At 42.8% G+C, this 19,231-nt stretch overlaps 1 protein-coding gene and 1 pseudogene across 3 annotated transcripts; one reads left to right on the forward strand and one right to left on the reverse strand.

The window, feature by feature from the left end:
• Positions 1-871: 871 nt before the first annotated feature.
• Positions 872-2,825, reverse strand: LOC140221837 (serine/threonine-protein phosphatase 7 long form homolog; annotated as a pseudogene).
• A 7,156-nt stretch (positions 2,826-9,981) lies between these two features.
• On the forward strand, positions 9,982-18,982 carry LOC117843673 (putative 1-phosphatidylinositol-3-phosphate 5-kinase FAB1D). 3 transcript variants are annotated; one of them, XR_004637800.2, is made up of 13 exons: positions 9,982-10,411; positions 11,584-11,861; positions 11,970-12,963; positions 13,044-13,188; positions 13,291-13,641; positions 13,856-14,578; positions 14,662-14,981; positions 15,067-15,193; positions 15,285-15,452; positions 15,559-16,860; positions 16,938-17,198; positions 17,316-18,460; positions 18,563-18,982. XR_004637800.2 is itself a non-coding variant. In XM_034724338.2 (13 exons), the coding sequence occupies exons 2-12, from the start codon at positions 11,621-11,623 to the stop codon at positions 17,553-17,555; spliced, it is 4,872 nt and encodes a 1,623-aa protein (XP_034580229.1). In that variant the 5' UTR covers positions 9,982-10,411; positions 11,584-11,620; the 3' UTR covers positions 17,556-17,579; positions 18,563-18,982. The 3 variants fall into 3 exon arrangements, 2 of the variants coding, with proteins under 2 accessions (XP_034580229.1, XP_034580230.1); XM_034724338.2 differs by having other exon boundaries at positions 17,316-17,579; XM_034724339.2 differs by lacking the exon at positions 18,563-18,982 and having other exon boundaries at positions 15,571-16,860; positions 17,316-17,874.
• The last annotated feature ends 249 nt before the right edge of the window (positions 18,983-19,231 follow it).

Below are 19,231 nucleotides of genomic sequence, written 5' to 3' on the forward strand. Positions count from 1 at the left end.
AGTCATAGTTAGTTTCTAGTTCTATGGTTTATTTATGAACAATATTTTCTAGTGCGAGACTTTTATTATGTTGTCATGTAATGATGCACTTTAAGTATGGACATGCAAGTGGTAGACGACCTATGTTTATTTTGTGATGTAATGCACTTCGAAGTTGTACTCTAGTGAAATTTCCGCAGAAAATAAAAAGGGTACTTGTTAGTGAAATTTCGGCAGAATTTCCCCTACTTTTTGATGCAATCCATACAAAATTACGAGATAAATAGTGAACATAAATACAAATATACAAGCATATGACACATTCATAATAAAATCCACAATAGTTTAGAATGAAAGTCCATATACACAAATAGTCCATATAACACAAAGTCCATATACCACATAGTTCGCAATAAGTACCCTCAGTGCCTCCTAGTCTTACCCTTACCCTTGTGACTAAGGGCGTCGGTGCCTGGAGTATAAGGAGAACGTGGGCGACATAGTCTAGTGCCTACAACCTGTGTAGGCTGAGTCAAGGGAGCCTCGTGGAGCTGAGACGAGCCAAGCTCCTCAGGCCTCTGGTCATCATCGTCGTCGTCGTCGTCCTCATCCTCGGATGCAATTGCTTTCGACCCTGAGGGGCCTTGCCTAGACGTACCAACGCCTCCTTCGCGTGGGGATGGAACGTGCACATCTTGTATCATGGCAGTCCTGCAGCCACAATGAGTAGCTGCACGGCGAAACCAACTAGACAGTCGCTGTTGTGAAAAAACTAGTTAAATGAAAGAATGTAACGTATTAATAAAGTATTTGAAAGAACAATTTGAGTCTTACGTCTAGAAAACTTCGTGTCTCGGGGTCCGTAACTCTAGGACAGAAATGCTCAATATCTCTAACCGAGCTTTGGAGCGTACGGCCCTACAACAAATTTTCAGAAGTCGGTAGTTACTAAAGCAATAAATGATTAAGTCATTAACTTTCTTACACGCTAAGTCACTAAATTAAGTCAATAAGCCACTAAGTCCTTATCTAACTAACTAAATCACTAAGTAACTTAACATAGAACATAGAAAAGTAAAGCAATTGTCTTACCATCCTATCCAGGATTGGTCCTGTCTCCATCTGCCTTCCAGCACGAGTACTTTGGTCGTACACCGTGTATTCATCGTCGGACGAGTGGATGTCGGCGTAGTCATCTTGCGTCCATTGTACCCTCAGCCTGTGACGCGTCGCACCTTGGTACCAAGTCTGGTATTGCCTGTACTCACTGTTTGTGTGCGGCTCGTCGTTCTCGTCCACGTTGTCATGGAACTGGTCCCATTCCTCAATGTAGGCCCGGTGGAACGCGTGCCACTTAGAGACCTTCCGTTTCTTCTTATGATCCACACTGCACGTCATGTTAGATGTTACTGCTAGGCAAAATTTAGTTAATGGTAATGGAAATAATTCAAATAGGAAAACACTTACTTGTGTAACTCCACACTAGTCGAGGTCGCAGGTGTTGGCCAAATCTAGCTGATCCCAAACTGACGTGCTACTCGATCAGGCAGGTTGTACTCAACAGCATAGAAACATATGAGAGGGCACTTCATCCTGTAAAGATCGTCGTCGGCCGCACACATGACGCTAACGGCAAAAGGAAGTGCGTCCTCTCCTTCGTAAGGCTGCCAATTTACCTGCAACATGTCAAAACAAAATGTTAGTTGTTATACTAATATAGTACAAATCATGTGAAAAAAAATTTGACTTACACTATGAGCTGTGAGCTCGTCTAGCTCGGTGATGTAATCCAGGTACGCACGCTCCAACCTCGTATGGCCAACCTTAACCTGATCCCAAAGATATGCCCATGTCGGTTGTCGTCTCAGCGGCTCACCTGGGAACCACGGTCGATGACCCATAATCTCGGGATGACCAACTGGAAGACGGGCCCACATCCATAACTGCAATAGGTACACGCACCCACCAACTGACGTAGAGCCCGAGGTCCGACGGCACGCCTCGCACAGCTGCCGGTACAGGAAACACAGCACAGCTAACCCCCAACTGTATTGACCCGCCTGCTGCCAGTCAGTGAGGCAGTGGTCCACATCCAAGACGCAGTGTCACCTGTAGCGTCTGGGAAGAGAACGCAGGCAAACAGGTGTAGGATCCACGCTCTGCAGTAGTGCCCAACTGTCTCCGCATCCGCGTCCTGGGGGCAGTGTCCGAAGTGTTCCCGCAGCTAGGAGATTAGCACTTCGGATGTGCGAGTCCCTTGATCCTCAACCTCTCACCCAAGGAAGGCTGCCACTCGTGCTCTCCAACCCTCTGAGACGCACGGCCCAGTCACTGGATTGCCACGAATGGACAGACCCAGCATCTTCTGACAGTCCTGTAGGGTCACTGTCATCTCTCCGAATGGCAGGTGAAAGCTGTGAGTCTCGGGCCACCACCTACATTTTGCAGAAATATTACTTGTCAACATGTAAGGACATAATAAATTGAACATGAACGGAGGCAATAGAAGCAAGATAGCACCTGTCAACCAACGCAGTTATAGCCGCTGAGTTGAACTGGGGCAGCCCACGACGAACCTAAAAGGAGATGATATCTAGGCCCGCCATCTGTAGCAACGGAGTGTAGCGGTCATCGTACTGCAGCGCCAGAAACCCATCATGGGCTCTAGAACGAAGGAGCGGAAGGACTTGCATGCAAACAAATAGAGTCAGACATTTCTGAGAAACAATACCTCAACTCTTGCAAAAATTAGATCATCAACTGTAGATTCTTACCTGCCCTTCCGCTATGAGACGACCTCGGTGGGTCTGGTCGTACGCCTGGTCTAGTAGGTGGAAGTGCGCCATCCTACAAAAAGTTAACAACAAATAAAATTAGTAAACAATGAAACATAAAGTTAGACATGTACAAGCAAAAGGTACTATTACAATGAAACATAACTATTTGAATGAATAAGACACATATGAAGTAACGAAAAGAGCTACTAGTCGCACCTCACTAATCTGCCAATTGCAAGTGCGTGAATTATGGCCCAATCTACCGCACTTGCCACACTCGTTCTGTTCTGGGTCAGTAAGAAATGGTGTTGCTCTACCACGCCTCGTTCTTCCGGATACCTGATCCATAGTCATGTTATGCCTCGTCCTCTTCCTTGTTCCACGCTTCTTCCAACGGTAAGCTGGGTCCACAACGTATTTTGGCCCATCATATGGAGGCCACTCTCTAGGATCCCGGAAAGGCACGAAGCAGGGGCTCTATGTGCTCACAAATGTGTCTACACTGAACTCATGAGGTATCATGCTCTCGATATCGAAATTGCGATGCCTAGCTGCTGCCACCAAATGAGAACATACGAAGTGGTACTGCCTTGGCCTACCACAAGTGCACTTGAAATCTCGAAGGACTACCACATGTATCCTCGACTCTCGAATCTCACCGTCGGACGTTGTCCCGTCCCTATGCTTGACCTGATAAGTCCCTGTGCCGAGATCAAAACATTGCACCTCATGTGTGGAAGCCCTTTCATTTGTAATGCTGAGGTGTCTCTTTGGTTTTTCAGCCCATCTCTCCCCAGCACCCTGCAACGCTTCTACTTTGGCGTGTCTTTCATTGAACCACGCAACAAGCCTGTAGAAGGTGAATTCAACAATTGCGTTCACAGGCATACCACGTGTCCCCAACATCAACTTATTGAATGACTCGACCATGTTACTGCACTGAAACTCGTACCTCCATCCACCGGTGTCGTGAGATCTAGTCCACTTATCCAAATCTCTCATCAAACCAGCGAGCCATTGTCTACCTTCTGCATTTGTTGCGGTCCTGACCTGCTCCAATTTGCGCTGAAAGTAATAGTCCTCAAGCTGACGAACAGCAACCTAAAACAGATCAAAATTATCCTTCACACCATCCTTTCGAAGAAGGTTCTCCGCAAGGTGCCGAGTACACCAACGATGATGCAAAGGTGGATACCCCTTTATCTGCTCTTGCACAGCATGAAGTATGCCCTGATGCCTATCGGATATGACGCCAACCTCCCTTCTAGGCCCAACCACATGTATCCGGACTAGTCTTAAGAACCATCCCCAATTGTTCTCCCTCTCAACCAATGCAAATGCCAAAGGAACCAACATATTGTTCGCGTCACAAGATATGGCTATAAGAAGTGTGCCCCTGTATTTGCCAATCAAAAACGTACCATCAATAGAGAAAACAGGACGACAGTGCCTAAAGGCTTCCACACACTGAGGGAAGCACTAGAACGCATGCCCGAATATCTGCCTCCCATCCTTCCAAGCATTTGGTTTTGGGATGTACTCATAATGAATGCCTGGATTCACCGCTTTTATTGCATTAAAAAGCACTGGCAGCTGCTCGTACCCAGACTCCTAATCCCCATATATATCATCTTCCACGCTCGCTGCTTAGCCCTCCAAGCTTTACCATAAGTTATCACATAACCTCCATAAATCTCCTCAACGGTTCTGATAATTGTTCTAACTTTCATGTTGGGTTGTTCCTTCAATATTCCCATCAACCGCTTGGCAATTAGGGTAGATGTTAACTGCGGATGTCTCACTGTAAGCTCATGGTCAGCACAATTGTGTGGACCGACAACTTTTGTGATCTTCTACTTCCCAGTGATATTTTGCTTCCTTGCACAAACCCTCCATGGGCACCGTTCCTTATCACACACAACTGTGTAACGGTGCTCCACATGTGAATGCAACACTTTGTAAGGTCTCTTCCGTATCACCGCAAACACCTGCAACCACCTCTTCAATGCGGGAAGGTCCTTAAATACCCTTCCCTCCTCAATAATCATACTAGAACTAGCTTCAGGAGCTTCTAGGAGCTCATCATCATGTCCTTCTGCAAACGCCTGATCGGAAAGAGTAAGATCGCTAAACTCGTGAACTATCGGATCACGACGTCTAGGGAAGATACGCCTGAACATCTCAATATCACTCTCTGTCATCTCTCCAGCAGGGCGATCATCATCAGAATCAAGATCCACTCCCATCTCGTATGCATCTTCATCATTCATAATTTCAACACTATTGGAGCCACACAATCCATCTCCACATTGCACTTGCGCAGCAACTAGAGGCACATCCACATTTTCTGGAATATCTCCTACGACATTAAGTACAAATATGAGTAAAGAAGAAATTGATGGAATGAATAGGGTTAGCTCCCAACAATAGAAACTGATAAGACACTTACTCGGATCATTCTGAGTGAAAAGGAACTCATTAGGAGAGTCCACCACATCATCAACAATCCGACAAACATGTCCAACTATTTCATTGGGGGCAGATTCAGCATCGGGAATCGTAGGTGCAACCTCCACGTCCATAACAGGTTCTAGGACGGGAGGATCGAAGTGTCCCCGTTGACCCATTGGTCGGGAAAACCGACGAGGATTTGGATCAACACCCACTCGACGAACAACCACTTCAACACTTGGGGAATGATCATTCATAACCGTTCTCACATATTTTTCCCATTGGCCTGCACACTGAATTGGGACCATCTTCCTTTGAATGTTGAGAGGGGAACCTAGATGAAGTATGCCCTCGACTGTGATTTCATCATCTCCATGACAATGTAGCTCCTCCCGAGCCCTTGCGAGCAACTCACTAAACGAGGGTTTCTCATCAAATATCACAACCTCGCACTGCATGGAAACAAACTTAACACATCCATAGTCATCCCTTTCCACGGTACCTCCATGATATATGCTCACTACGTTCTCCATGTAGTACATCAATATAACGACGCACAATTCATTTAGTCCATAATAAATGAAGCATTCTAAGTACAAGGTGTCTAGTATGAAATAAGATAGTATCAATTGACTACTAACTACTAAATACGACTAACTAACTATGTCATACAACTAACTAACTATGTCACCTAATATGTACCTATGTACTTAACTATACAACTACTTAACTAAATATCGTAATAACTAGTTTACTATGTAACTATACATCTAACTACATAAACAAAATTGCAAATCCGCCTAGTTAAATAGTGTCATGAGTGTTCTCCATTCCTTCTATCATTGTAATTCATACAAAAAAACCTACCAAATTATATTAGTTTTCATATCTAATAATTCTATCTATCTATCAATTTATCTATCTAACTATTTTATCTAACAATTCTACCTACCTATCTAAATTCTACCTAACTATTCTAATTTATCTATATAACTATTTTATCTAAGAATTCTACCTATCTATCTAAATTCTACTATAACTCTTCTTAGAGTTTTACCTCACTGCTGCACACTGGTGGCAAGGGGTGGGGGCGGGCACCGGGCGGGGGTCGGGCGACCTCCGGCCGTGGAGGACGCGGGCGCCGGGCCGTGGGCCACCGGTGGGGGCGGCCGCGGGCGCCCGGGCTGGGGGCGGGCGGCCTCCGGCCGGACCGGGGGTGGGCACAGGGCGGGGGACGGCCGGCCTCCGGGCAGGGCAGGCGTGGGGGCCTGGCCGGGGGGCACCAGCGGGGCGGCTCCTGGCGTCGGGCGGGGCCGGGCGGCTCGGGCCGGGCGGCGACGGCGCCGGCGGGGCGGCTCCTGGCGCCGGGCGGGACGGGGCGGATCGGGTCGGGCGGGTACCGGGCGGGGGCGGGCGAGCGCCGGGCGGCGACGGCGGGCTCTGAGGACGGCAACGCGGGTTTGAAAATAGGATGCGAAAAGAAACTGATGCGCAAAAGGAAGGAGTGCCGGTGCTGTGGTAAACCTGGCGCCAAGGCTTGGCGCCAAGACAACACCCACCCGCCCGCTCGCCACGTAATCCATCACACGCCACGTAACTGTTGGAGGTATGCCCTAGAGGCAATCATAGAGATGATGATATTCCATTTGTATCCATGATTTGTATATTGTGTTCATTGAATATCCATTAAAGGCTACTTGAATTGATTTGCAATTATGTGAATTGTATGTGAAACTCTTTACTTGTATGGTTATTCTAAAGTTGTCCCTAGTCGGAGTTCACGTAAGGACACACATGAATATTAGACTAGCACATGTATTAGTTGATGACTATGTTTCACAAGTCATGGACATGGAGATGTTGAACTAATAATGTGGACACATGTGGAGACATGTGTTAGGACTGACCCAACACGAGAAGTAGTTCTCTCGTTAAACAACATATACGCTTTGTCCTTAGACCTGAGATTGTCGCATGTATTCTAGATGTGGATCGACCTACTTAGGGGCTATCAAACGCTACGCCGTAACAGGGTAGTTATAAAGGTAGCTTTCGGGTTTGTCAAGAAGCATGCTATGAGACATGGTCAATCAAGATGGGATTTGCCCCTCTCTGATTGAGAGTGATATCTCTTGGCCCCTTGAGTGATCGGATCCAAAAATGCATGGCCATGCTACGTACGGTTAAGAGTTAACCTACAAAGGGATTCCGAATCACAGGATCGAGAAAGAGCTGTCGGCTTGAAGCTAGACCAAATATCGTGAGGCAAAGGGAATAACATGTATATTATGTTGTGATGGTTCGTCTGATATGATCTTCGTGTGCGTATAGGAGTTGGCACGTCTTGCTAGAGGCCGCTACCGACTATTGGGCCGAGTAGGAGTACTCGGGCCATGTCTATACGTATCCGAACCCATAGGGTCACACACTTAAGGGGCTGGAAGCCCAATTCGGATCTGATCCGAGTTGGATTAGGTTTAGAAGTACTAATGGGCCTCGGATCCAGAGGCCCGTCAGGAACCTCTATAAATAGAGGGGTGGGGGCGCCCTAGGGTTTACACCTTTTGGCGAAACTCATCTGCCGCGCCTCCCACGCCCTCGCCTGTTGCAACTCACGGATCTAGCAGTCCGGCTTGCGACGCTTTCTCCCTGCACGTGTGGATACCTTGGAGGTGTTGCGCCTGCAGCACTTGGACGAGCCGCCGACGAGCCACGACGAGCTGCCGACGAGCCACGACGAGCCGCCGACGAGCCACGACGAGCCGACGACGAGCCGCGGCACGAGGGAGATCTTGCTGCACGTGGACGAGCTGCTGAGGAGCTGCTGGACGTCGACGTGATCGACTACGTACGACTACGTTGATCAACTTCACTGCATCGACGCGAATCTACATCTTCCGCACCAGTAGTGCGTCGAGTGGTAATCCCGTGATCCTTATACGGCAGTTTTCCTGGTTTACGCGGTAGAAAAATTTTATTTTGCGCTAGTGTAGCCTACCTCGTATCCCAACAGTAATCCATGCCACGCCATGTGGTCACGCCATGGTGGGGACCTTGGCGCCATGGAGGCTGGCGCCAAGACGTTGTAGCTTGGCGCCAGCCATCCTGACGCCAAGCTAAGGGTCCATTTTTGAAATTGGTTCCGCTAGGAGCCTATTTATGAAAATATTTCACGAAAAGGGCTAAAATAAAAAAAAGTCGCCCTTGCCAATTGCTCTTGTTCATTCTTGTCCTCCCTTGCAAGCATTGGTTAGCAGTGACCAGTGGGCGAGCGATCAAAGGATGGATGTTTTTCGGCCCTTAAAAAAAAGATCGATGTTTTCCTCTGACATGAGATTCCCATGCATAGGGATAATACCAAATTAAATGCTTCAAAGGATGGATGTTTCCCAGCCCTAAAAAAAAGGATGGATGTTTCCCTTCGACATGGGATTCCCATGCATAGGGATAAAACCAAATTAAAAAGCATTTATGTCCCGTTTGGATTCTTGGAATTGAATTTCAATCTAATAATCATAATTTAGACACAAAGTAATTAAGCTAATATAGTTGTATGTGAAATATATTTGTATATTATTATTGACTATATGGGAGAGATACTTGTGTACTGCACTTATGCTATAGGAGAGCGAGTCGAAGAGCGTGCTATAAGTTACACATTAGAAATATAGCATGAGGATCTATAGAATCAATTCCCATCTCCCACCCGAGTTTAAGATAGCCTTATATCTAAATTTTGAAAAGTAGTGGAACGATACATTCCAAGATAAATAGCCTACTCCAATGAATAGATTCCAATTTCTTTTTTAAGGGATCCAAACGGGGCATTATAGTTTTTCTATCAGAAAAAAAGAGAAAATTGCGCGGAAGAAGCTAGAAATTAATATTAACATGCATAGTAGTAGCAGCCTGCAAACCGGTCGATGCAAATAAAAGGTACTGTGGCATGTATCTTCACTTTTACCACATTCCTATGCTAAGCTAGCACTTTGTTGGTTGCATTTTTTTTTCATCGTAGGGAAAACCACATCACAAATCCCTAGTAAAAGTCTGAACACGTTTGGTTGTATCACCAGTCCAACTCATCTCGCCTCGCAGCAAGGCCATACTTGCTAGTGTAGGATCGGAGAACGGTTCTACTTGTCTGAGCCACTAAAGAAAATCCTCGACAGCACAGAAAACAAGAAAGTGAGCAAGAGCCAATACAAGATTTCTTGCCTGGCATGGCAAAGCAAGCTGGGGGTACCAAACATACCCTCCACTGCAGGGCTCAAAATTACATGACCTTCCATTTCATTTTGTTTGATTTCTCTTTGCATTCTAGCGGCAGTTCTCAAAACGAATGCATATTTTAGAAAAGCTGTGGGCGAGGCATTTTGTGGTTTTTGAAGAAAAAGAAGTGACTAAACTTTTCTTTTTTGAAATGAATCAACTGCCAATTATATTAAAAAAGGAAAAGTCTCGGATTAGACTATAGTAACAAACAACACCCGTTATTAAAGTCACTCTAGACTTTCGAGTTATTTACTCGTGTCCTGTCATCTGAACAATTCCTCCATCCCTTTTATTTTTTTTAAAAACGCAGAAAATCTTTTTTTTGAATAAACACACGCAGAAAATCTACAGGGGTTATTGTATTGAGAAAAATTGGTCGGATACAAACCCGAGGCGACAGGGTCAGTTGTTTTTTGTTTTCAAACGAAGCGCCACAGGACAAAACACGACCTCTCTTGCTCACACACATGCTGCTCTTCACGGGATCAAGCAGGCCCCCCAAAGACGACGCCCCCGCCAATCTTCCATAGGCATAGCCAAGCCTGGCCCTCCTCCACGCCCCCACCCCTCATTCCAGCGATCACCGACGGACGCGGCGACCAGGATTCCGCCCTGCCCGCCGCCGGCCGCCTCCACCCACCTCCGTGCGCCTCTCGGAGGGAGCGAATCGGGCGGGCCGCCTCCTCCCAGCAGCAGGACGTCCGCCCACCACCAACGACAGCCAGCCTCCTCCCGCAGCAGGACGTCCGCGGTCCGCCCACACCCACGCCGGCCCGCCTACTCCTGCCGGACGTGAGCTTTCCAGAATCCACGACGTCGACTCGTCTGCGGCCATCCGGAATTCCGGATTCCGCCCCCCACGACGCTCGACTTGTCTGCTGCCACCCGAATTCCGTCCCCCACGGCGCAATCCTGTTGCCCAATCCGAGGTACCTGATACCTCTTATTCGGACTCTCAGATCTGCTGGTGATTTTAGTTAGAGGATGTTAGTCAGGTGGTAACCATTGCGATTGTTTTAGAGATTGCACACGAGGGAAAGTTGGTAACGATTGCAGTATACGGAAATTCACAGATAATGCATCCTGGATTATAAATGCTCGGATGGTTGATGACTTTTTAATTGTTTTATCATCTGAGCAACATGGTTGCTGGGGTACGTTATAATGGGTGAAATACAAATGCAAGTGTGGAACTAGTGTTCATTGCTGCTTAAATTGCGAGGCATTTGGCTTAGTTGCATAATATAAGTTGTTTAGTATATGTTTTAGCTTATCTATTACCTCTGTAATTCTGATTTTTCTGGGTGAATTTGTATAGCAATCCCTGGTTCATTTTAAGCTTAAATGTTTCGGTAATGCTACAGATGTCCGGAATCTTAAAAAATCGGACAGCGCAACATATGTTGCAATAGTTAATAATCGATGTTGCAACTATTATTTCTGCATGTTTCACGGTGAATGTTGCATGAAACATAGTGTTAATGTTGCGGCGGGGATTTTCTATCCGAGAGTCGAACGACGTAGTCATTTTTTCACATATTTTTCAATGTTGCAACCATAGATTTTCGATGTTCCAGATGCTTTATTTTAATATTGCAACGCAGCGTCCAGGCGCTAGCAGTGCCGTAAATGTTTTTCTTGTCACCACTACAGTTTGATCCACTCCAGTGTCATACATGCAACTTGCTAAATATTTACTATTACACTTTCCAAATTCGATGGGTCCCTTCTGATTAAGAAAAGATGAGGATCAGTTCTTTTCCTCAATTTTTGTAGTTCAAGCACATCACGCACATTTTTTTTGTTTTGTTATGCCTTCATTGGATGATTTTAGCATGTATTTTAGAAATTTATTAGAATGTGTGCAAGTTTTTGTGAGTGATCTCAATTTCCAGAGCTCGATAAATTCAGAACCTAATAGGTGAAAAATTACATCAGTGATTGGCTAGGCATGCTTGATTGTATAACAAATGATTTGTTCCCCTGTGCTGGACCTGTGTAAATTCTCGTGCAGTCATGATGAATTATTGATATATAGTGACTAGGCTCTCAAGTTATGGTTTAGTTGAGTGGATGACTCTGGTGTTACTTTTATGTGCAGGTGCCATGCTAGCACAATAATGCAGTGAAGTTGTGCCATGAGTAAAATGTGCCATGCATGTGTATCAAAAGAGACAACCATGGATGAGGTCAATACTGACCTAACCTGCAGTACATCTTGCTGCAAGATGTGTGACCATGGTGAGGGATCATCAATTGTTACTGGTGAGGTCAACTGGTTGCACATGGACTCAAGCCCTTGCAACACTCCTTATGGCACCCCTATGTTTAGCCGAGAAAATTCTTTCTCAAGCTTTGCTAGTTGCTTTTCAAGTCTTGGTGAGTGTTGGAGCACTGTTCTCTTAAATACATGATATGATTGTTTGTATCATTTGACATTATTTTCTTACATAACCACAATTTTTCTATGGCTTGTATTTTCCTCAGATGACTCCCTAGCAGACTCTGATGAGGAGATTGAGCTCCAAGATACTGGTCAACTTTATCCTGATACCCTATTAAGTGATGGTCTTATGGAGCAAGGAGAAGGGAGTTTAATACAAGTGGAAGAATGTCAACTCAGTGATATTTCTGTTGTTGATGACGGGGCTACTTTTCCCATTCTAGCATATCAAAATATTTCATCTGGTCATCCACAGTCGGAGACCCTTGAAGACTCCACCAAGGAAAATTTTGGTGCCACCAATATTACTTCATATTCGAATCTATCTTCTGAGCAGCATCAAGATGTCCTATCCAATAATCAATCTATAGAAACAAAATTTGGTGTATCAGTGGAAGATATCAATCCTAAACAATCCGGTGTGATAGATGTTGAAGAGGTCACCAGCCTTCCTATGCCAGGTGGTGATATTATTCCATTGAATGAACAAGTTATGGATCAACTTGATAATACCATGGAAAATACAATAGTTTATAACAATATATCAAATACCGAACCTGACATGAAACATGGTGCTGACTTTGATAACGAAAATGAATGCCTATACCCAATGGCATTGCCCAGTTTTGATGCAGATCCTCTCATATGGTCACCACCAGAACCAGAAAATAAGGAAGATGACTTTGATACTGTTTTTAATAACTCTGATGAGAGTGAAAATAACAGCAGTGGGTGGGCTAGGTCAAGTTTCAACTTTAACTTAGCAGAGCGAAGCAAGGAAAGCCATGAAGACCAATTGCAGAAAGTAATGTCAGAAGTTATGAATGGGCAATTCAAGATCCTTGTAAGTCGTTTCTTGGCTGCTGAAGGGTTCTCTCTGTCTTATGGAGGCACCGAGAAGAACTGGTTTGATATTGTTGCTTCATTGTCATGGGATGCTGCACTACTTGTCAAGCCTGATGCCAATTCTGGAAATGCAATGGATCCTGGTTTGTACGTGAAGGTTAAATGCATAGCTTCAGGATCTTACCAGCAGAGGTAACAAACTGATGCTGTACTGTTCTTTCCTTATCCTTACGCTGTCTCAATTAGGTGCCCTTTCTTTGTTCCTTTGATAGTGAAGTGATCAATGGTCTTGTTTTTAAGAAGAGTGCTGCACATAAGCAGATGCGTGCCAATGTAAAGCATCCAAAATTGTTACTTCTTCAGGGTGGTCTTGGCCATTCTTCAACAGGGCTGTCATCAATAAATTCTATGAAACAGGTGAGCGTGGATGCTCTTAACCAAAGCTTATTTACATTGCATAGATAAAATACCAGATAATAGGGGAGATTTACAAAATGTCTCTTCTTCCATGTTGACCAGGAAAATGAACAGCTGGAGAAAACGCTTAGTGAAGTGATAGGCAAATGCCAGCCTGATGTCATATTGGTGGAGAAAGTAGTTTCCTGTAACGTAAATGAATATATTCAGAAACAAAGAGTTACAGTAGTTAGTGACATGAATATGCGTCGGCTGGAAAGAATTGCTCGTTGCACTGGCTCTCCAATAATATCATTGCAGGATGCTCTTACAAAACCCAGCCTTATTAAGCAGTGTGAGACTCTCCATTTTGAAAAGTTTATTGAAGAGCATAATATTACTGGGGAAGATGGAAGGAAGTCATGCAAAACGTTTTTATTTCTGAAGGGTTTTCCGAGACCTCTGGGATGCACAGTATGTTCTCTTTTTCTTCTGTTACATGTAATTATTTCTACTTATGTAGTCTGCGGTTTTCTCAAGCGCATGGATGAAGTTCTTAACTGCTATTTGGAGCTTTATGTACTATTGTGCATTTTATGCATTCTTTTACCATTTTGCTCATCACTTATCATATCTTATATGCTCTTTATGCTTTCGTAGTTCTGATTAGTTTGACATTATTTTGTAGATACTGCTGAAAGGCGCATCAAGAGAAGAACTTAAGAAGATTAAACGTGTCCTTCATTTCACTGTCTTTGCAGCTTACCATTTGATCCTTGAAACTTCATTCTTTGCTGATCAAAAATTATTTACAGCAGACAAACCTACCTCAGGGAAAGAGAAATGCTTTAAAACTAATCCATGCCTGCGTGGTCCCTGTTATGATAGTTTGAAAAACAGTGACACCATGAAACATCCAATTTGTGATGATCAGTATGCTAATCAGGAAAAGTTCATTCATACTGAAAAATCTATAGTGCTGCATCTTCATGATTCCAAAACTATGACATCTGAAGATCCTGCCGGTGAAAAGCATATTGATAGCAAAGGCATTCAGTCATATTCATCATTGCCTGTTTCAGACCACTTGACAAATTTTATGCAGGAAACATCATCATCAGATTATGCTGAGTCAAATACATGTGATGGTTTTGATGGCTCAAAATTCACGGATACTTCCAAAGAGGTGCAGAAGGAACAATCATCTGGTAAAAAAATTGAAGAAACTGCTGATGGCATTTGTGCTGAGAGTGGAGCTGCTTTGAATACTCAAGACATCTTAATTTCAATGTCTAGCCAACATATCAGGAACCAATCTGTTTGCGAGCAGAGTCACCTTTCCCGGATAACATATTATGGGTATTTCGATACATCCCTTGGACGATATTTGCAAGACACTTTACTTAATGAGGTCACACATCTTAACTATTTTTATTTTAAGGATCCACCATTTTCCTTGCTCTTATTTCCAATAAGAAAGTAAACTGTTTGCAGAAACACAGCTGCTTATCATGTGGCGAGTCTCCAGAAGCTCACATGTACTCTTATACCCACCGTAATGGTACCCTCACTGTTCTTGTGAAAAGACTTCCCTTGGAGTCATCACTTTCTGGTGAGGCTCAAGGAAGAATTTGGATGTGGACCAGATGCTTGAGATGCAATGCTAAGCCAACCAATAGGGTTATAATATCTTCCTCTGCATGTAATTTGTCGTTTGGGAAGTTCTTGGAACTCAGCTTCTCAACTCATTCTGCTGCGAAGAAGCTATCAACATGTGGCCATTTGCTGCATAGAGACTGCCTGCGTTTCTTTGGGTAAATATCTGGAAGACTCCTACATAAATATGGATTGTTTTCTTTACGATTGTACATATATTTTTCATCATTTTATGCCTTGCAGATTTGGATCCAGAGTTGCTATGTTCATATACTCATCTGTTGAAATATATTCTGCTTGTAAGCCTCCACTGACTTTGGAGTTCAATAACCCGAACAAAAAGGATTGGCTTGAGGTTGAAGTGAATAATGTATGCTTCTGCAACATATTTTCTGCTGCTGCTGCTTGTTTTCCTTCAGCCAATCACATACTTACATGCTAACATTATTCTATTCTTTAAGGTCCTTGTTAAATGGAAAGAACTCTTCTCAGAAGTTGAAAATGTAATACAAGACTTAAGATCAAGACACTCTACTCAAGCCATGGGGGAAGACACCAACATTTCAGGATGCAAGGATTTACTTTTGGATGTGACTAGGATGCTTACGCGAGAAAAAAATGAAGTTGAGGTAATCATCATGCAACAGTTCTATTATCTTTAATATTTCCTGATTTTCTTATGCAAATGATTTCAAACTTTTTTCTGTGTATTTTAACATATCCAACGTATGCAAGGTTTCTCTGAAGGCGTTTAACCAAATTGTAATACCCAAAAGTTTTCCACATGAGATCCTTGGTTTGAACTGGCTGTACCAGCAACTTCTTCTTGGATTCTATATTTGGGATCTTCGGTTGCTTCATATTCTCGAGTACACTAAAGTTAATACCGTTTCTTTAGACAATTCTATTCACGAAAGCACAGTAAAGAATGAGCAGAAGAATTCTGGAAGTATTGCTATCCAAGACGCATCGTCAGTGAAGGACATTGAAATGGAAAGAAATGAAGCAACTATAAGTTCTTCTGGCAGCTTTGATGATTCATGTACCGATAAACATTTTTTGGATAAGGCTCAGCTTACTGATAAACTAATAATCAAAGAGCAGGAGTTGCCCGTTTATCAATATCATGGTGTAAGATCATCTCTTTCTTCTCCAGGCAAAGCCGCTGAAAATGGTTCACATCAGTTTGAGGCCTCTGTGGAGATAGCTAATGATTTTTGTTCAGATAAATTACCATTTACATATAATGAACAACCTGAAGCATCCAAAGTAAATGAAATATGTCGTGTTGTCATACCAAGTGATGATGCAGGAAAATGGGTCTGGAATCAATTTAGTCACTTGGAATTGGAATACAAGAAAGAACTTCAAGGTTGTTCTTTGGATAAATTTCATCTCATCAACAAATACACCCCAAGTTCTTCATCATTAACACAATTAAAACATCAAATGGACCTGGGGCAATTTATAGTTGGCCGTGGTGGTAATATCTTGTCAGTTGCTGAGGAAGAGGTTTCCAGCATTATTGCTGTCGCATTAACTATATCTGAACAACAAGGGTTCTCTTCTGAAGCTGCATCCAGCAACTTGGATAGAAATGTTTCTATGCTGTCATCCATGCTTGCATCACCAATATCACCTATGGAATCAACATCTGGATTTTATGATTCATTTCTGTCAGCTTTAAAAGATATGCATCCTGCAATTGATCTGAACAATCAAAACATAGCTCTTAGAAGCAAATATACTGTTGTTTGTATATATGCAAAGCAATTCCATGATCTTCGGAAGATATGTTGCCCATCAGAACTTGCATATATTTCATCGATAAGCCGCTGCAAACATTGGAATGCACAGGGCGGAAAGAGTAAGGTTTTCTTTGCGAAATCAATGGATGACAGATTTATCATAAAACAAATTAAGATGACTGAGTTCCACTCATTCTTAAAGTTTGGTCTTGGGTACTTCAAGCATTTGGGTGTATATCAGGTCTCAAGTAACCCTACATGTCTTGCAAAAATTCTGGGAATATATCAGGTGTGTTGAACCTTCCAGGAAACTCTGTGGCTCAACTGCTCCTAGTAATGATATATTTCTTTCTGACACTATTTTAGGTTAAAGAAACTAGGAACGGCAAGGAGGCAAGGACTAATTTCATGGTTATGGAAAATCTTTTGTTTGGACATAATATACTACGTAGATATGATCTGAAGGGTGCTCTTTTCTCACGATATGTTCCTGATTCGGAAAATCCTGAAAAGGTGCTGTTGGATCAAAATTTCATTGAAGATATGCGTACCATGCCGATATACATTCAAGGAAAAACCAAAAACCTCATGGAACGTGCTATTTGGAATGACACGGCTTTTCTAAGTGTATGTGTGCCTGTTCTCAGTAAATAATTTTATCTGAATATATATACTTTCTTCATTTTATAGGACTATCTCTGATTTTGTCTCTGAATTATATTTTGCATTTCTTTATGCTTGCAGAACATGAATGTCATGGATTACTCCTTGTTTGTTGGAGTTGACAAACAGAAGAAAGAGCTTGTGTTTGGAATTATAGATTATTTGAGACAATATACCTGGGACAAACAGCTGGAATCTTGGGTGAAGACATCTCTTGTTGTTCCGAAGAATCTATCCCCAACTGTAATTTCACCTAGGGAGTACAAAATCAGATTCAGAATGTTTATGTCACAATACTTTCCATCAGTTCCCGATGCTTGAGTCTTGAGGCCTGATCATTTCCTGGTATTGGTAGTTGCCTGAACTTGTCATGAGTTAGGATCAGTTCATTACTTCATTTTTGTAGTGTGTGTATGTCTATCTTTGTCCATTTTGCTTCCCCGCAGCTGTACATCATAGCATTTAGGACACCAGGAAAGTGCATTATTTTAAGCAAATGAATGGTGATTGACACGTAAATAACCTAGCTAGTGTTCTTTGTTGGTGATAGTTAGGGTGGAGATTGATAAAGGGGTAGAGAAGCATTTAATGTGCCCGCAGTTGTGTTTATTGGAATATATATTGCTGGAATTCTAAGTCATTCCCATCCTTTGAGGATTCATATTTCTGTATTACTTTAATCAAATGAGTTGTAAGGTTTGTGGGTTGAGCACTTCCCATGCCAAAGGCATAAATACGTTGACACTATTCAGTCAAGATGTGTCTATCATAATATGATCTATCCTGGAATATTTTGAATTATAAATGTATTTGTTTGTGTGTGGGTGGGGTTGGTCTTCCGTCTCAGGCAAGAAAGGTGAAGGAATCATGTTTTTTTTTTTCTTTTTTAGGAAATTAATTGTGATTACAGACCGGTATGCATGTAGTCTGCTATTCATTCATTTTGAATAGAAACATGAGAGAAGATGAACTATGCATAAATTGATTGTGGCTACATGAAAGATTTGAACTAATTGAGTTCTTATAGTTCTGTTTTGCGGTCCTGTTCTGTCTGGTTTATACAAACATGCTATGGTAGATTGGACAAACTTTCTCTTCAGGAACTACTGAAGAGACAAATTTGGTCAAGTTGTTCTTTTCCTGTATGTACCATATGAAGCAGTTGGCATGTATGGCAAAATTTGAAGCCATCAAATTTCTTAGTGGATGTCTTCATTAACATCCAGGTTTTTCCTTGTTTCAATGAACATATGTGTAAGGGCATATAGTGGAGTCTTCCTATGCAATTTTACTGACAGTTTATTATGTACACTCTTGTTTTACTGCAGAAGTACAGGTAACTTCGAACTTCCAAGCATCCTGAATTATGCTTCTTGGTGTGTTGCTCCAGCGAGCTCAATCATTTCTATATCGTGTATGCTTCTGGTATCCCAGGTTATTTGGTCAGCGTGCACAATTGTACTAAAAGATACTTCACTTGTGTGATTGCTTGGAGGTAGGAGGTAGGGCTAGATAATAATATTGCTAAAGAACTAAGATTGCAAGCTACCTTGCAACTTTCCTTTGGATTATGGTATCCAAAGGTTTCTTAATTTTGTGGTTAATTCGACTGTTTCTTGCTTATCAATTTGGGCAAATGGTTGTCATAGTGTACCTGTTATCCTAGTACTAAAGACCCGCTAGAAGATCATGTATGAAAAACTAGATTGTCTTGTGTTGATTGTTTAGATGTAAATCCTAGTGCTAAAGACTGCAGAGCATGGCGTTCCTTTTCTTTACGTTCATAGAACTGTCTATTATGCTACCTTGTAAGATTTGAAAAAAAAATCCTCTGTTTAATGCAGATTACCTTCTTGGTCTTCCACCCTGGCAAAAATTAAATTGCAGGGATGGAATTTATTGCTGTTTTAGGATTCGCATTGCTTCCCTCTGCCCATGTCTCTTGCTAGCTTTTACGTCAGGAATTATTTTAAAATGTTAAAACCACTTAATGCATG

The sequence above is a fragment of the Setaria viridis genome, chromosome 2 (assembly GCF_005286985.2).
Source record: "Setaria viridis chromosome 2, Setaria_viridis_v4.0, whole genome shotgun sequence".
Taxonomy (NCBI): domain Eukaryota; kingdom Viridiplantae; phylum Streptophyta; class Magnoliopsida; order Poales; family Poaceae; genus Setaria; species Setaria viridis.

Bases quoted from the DNA above. Each gene is read 5' to 3' on its own strand.
- LOC117843673 (XM_034724338.2), top strand. From the start codon at position 11,621: ATGAGTAAAATGTGCCATGCATGTGTATCAAAAGAGACAACCATGGAT. The intron at 12,964-13,043 runs GTAACAAACTGA...TTCCTTTGATAG, and splicing joins TCAGGATCTTACCAGCAGAG to TGAAGTGATCAATGGTCTTG. The intron at 14,579-14,661 runs GTCACACATCTT...AACTGTTTGCAG, and splicing joins AAGACACTTTACTTAATGAG to AAACACAGCTGCTTATCATG.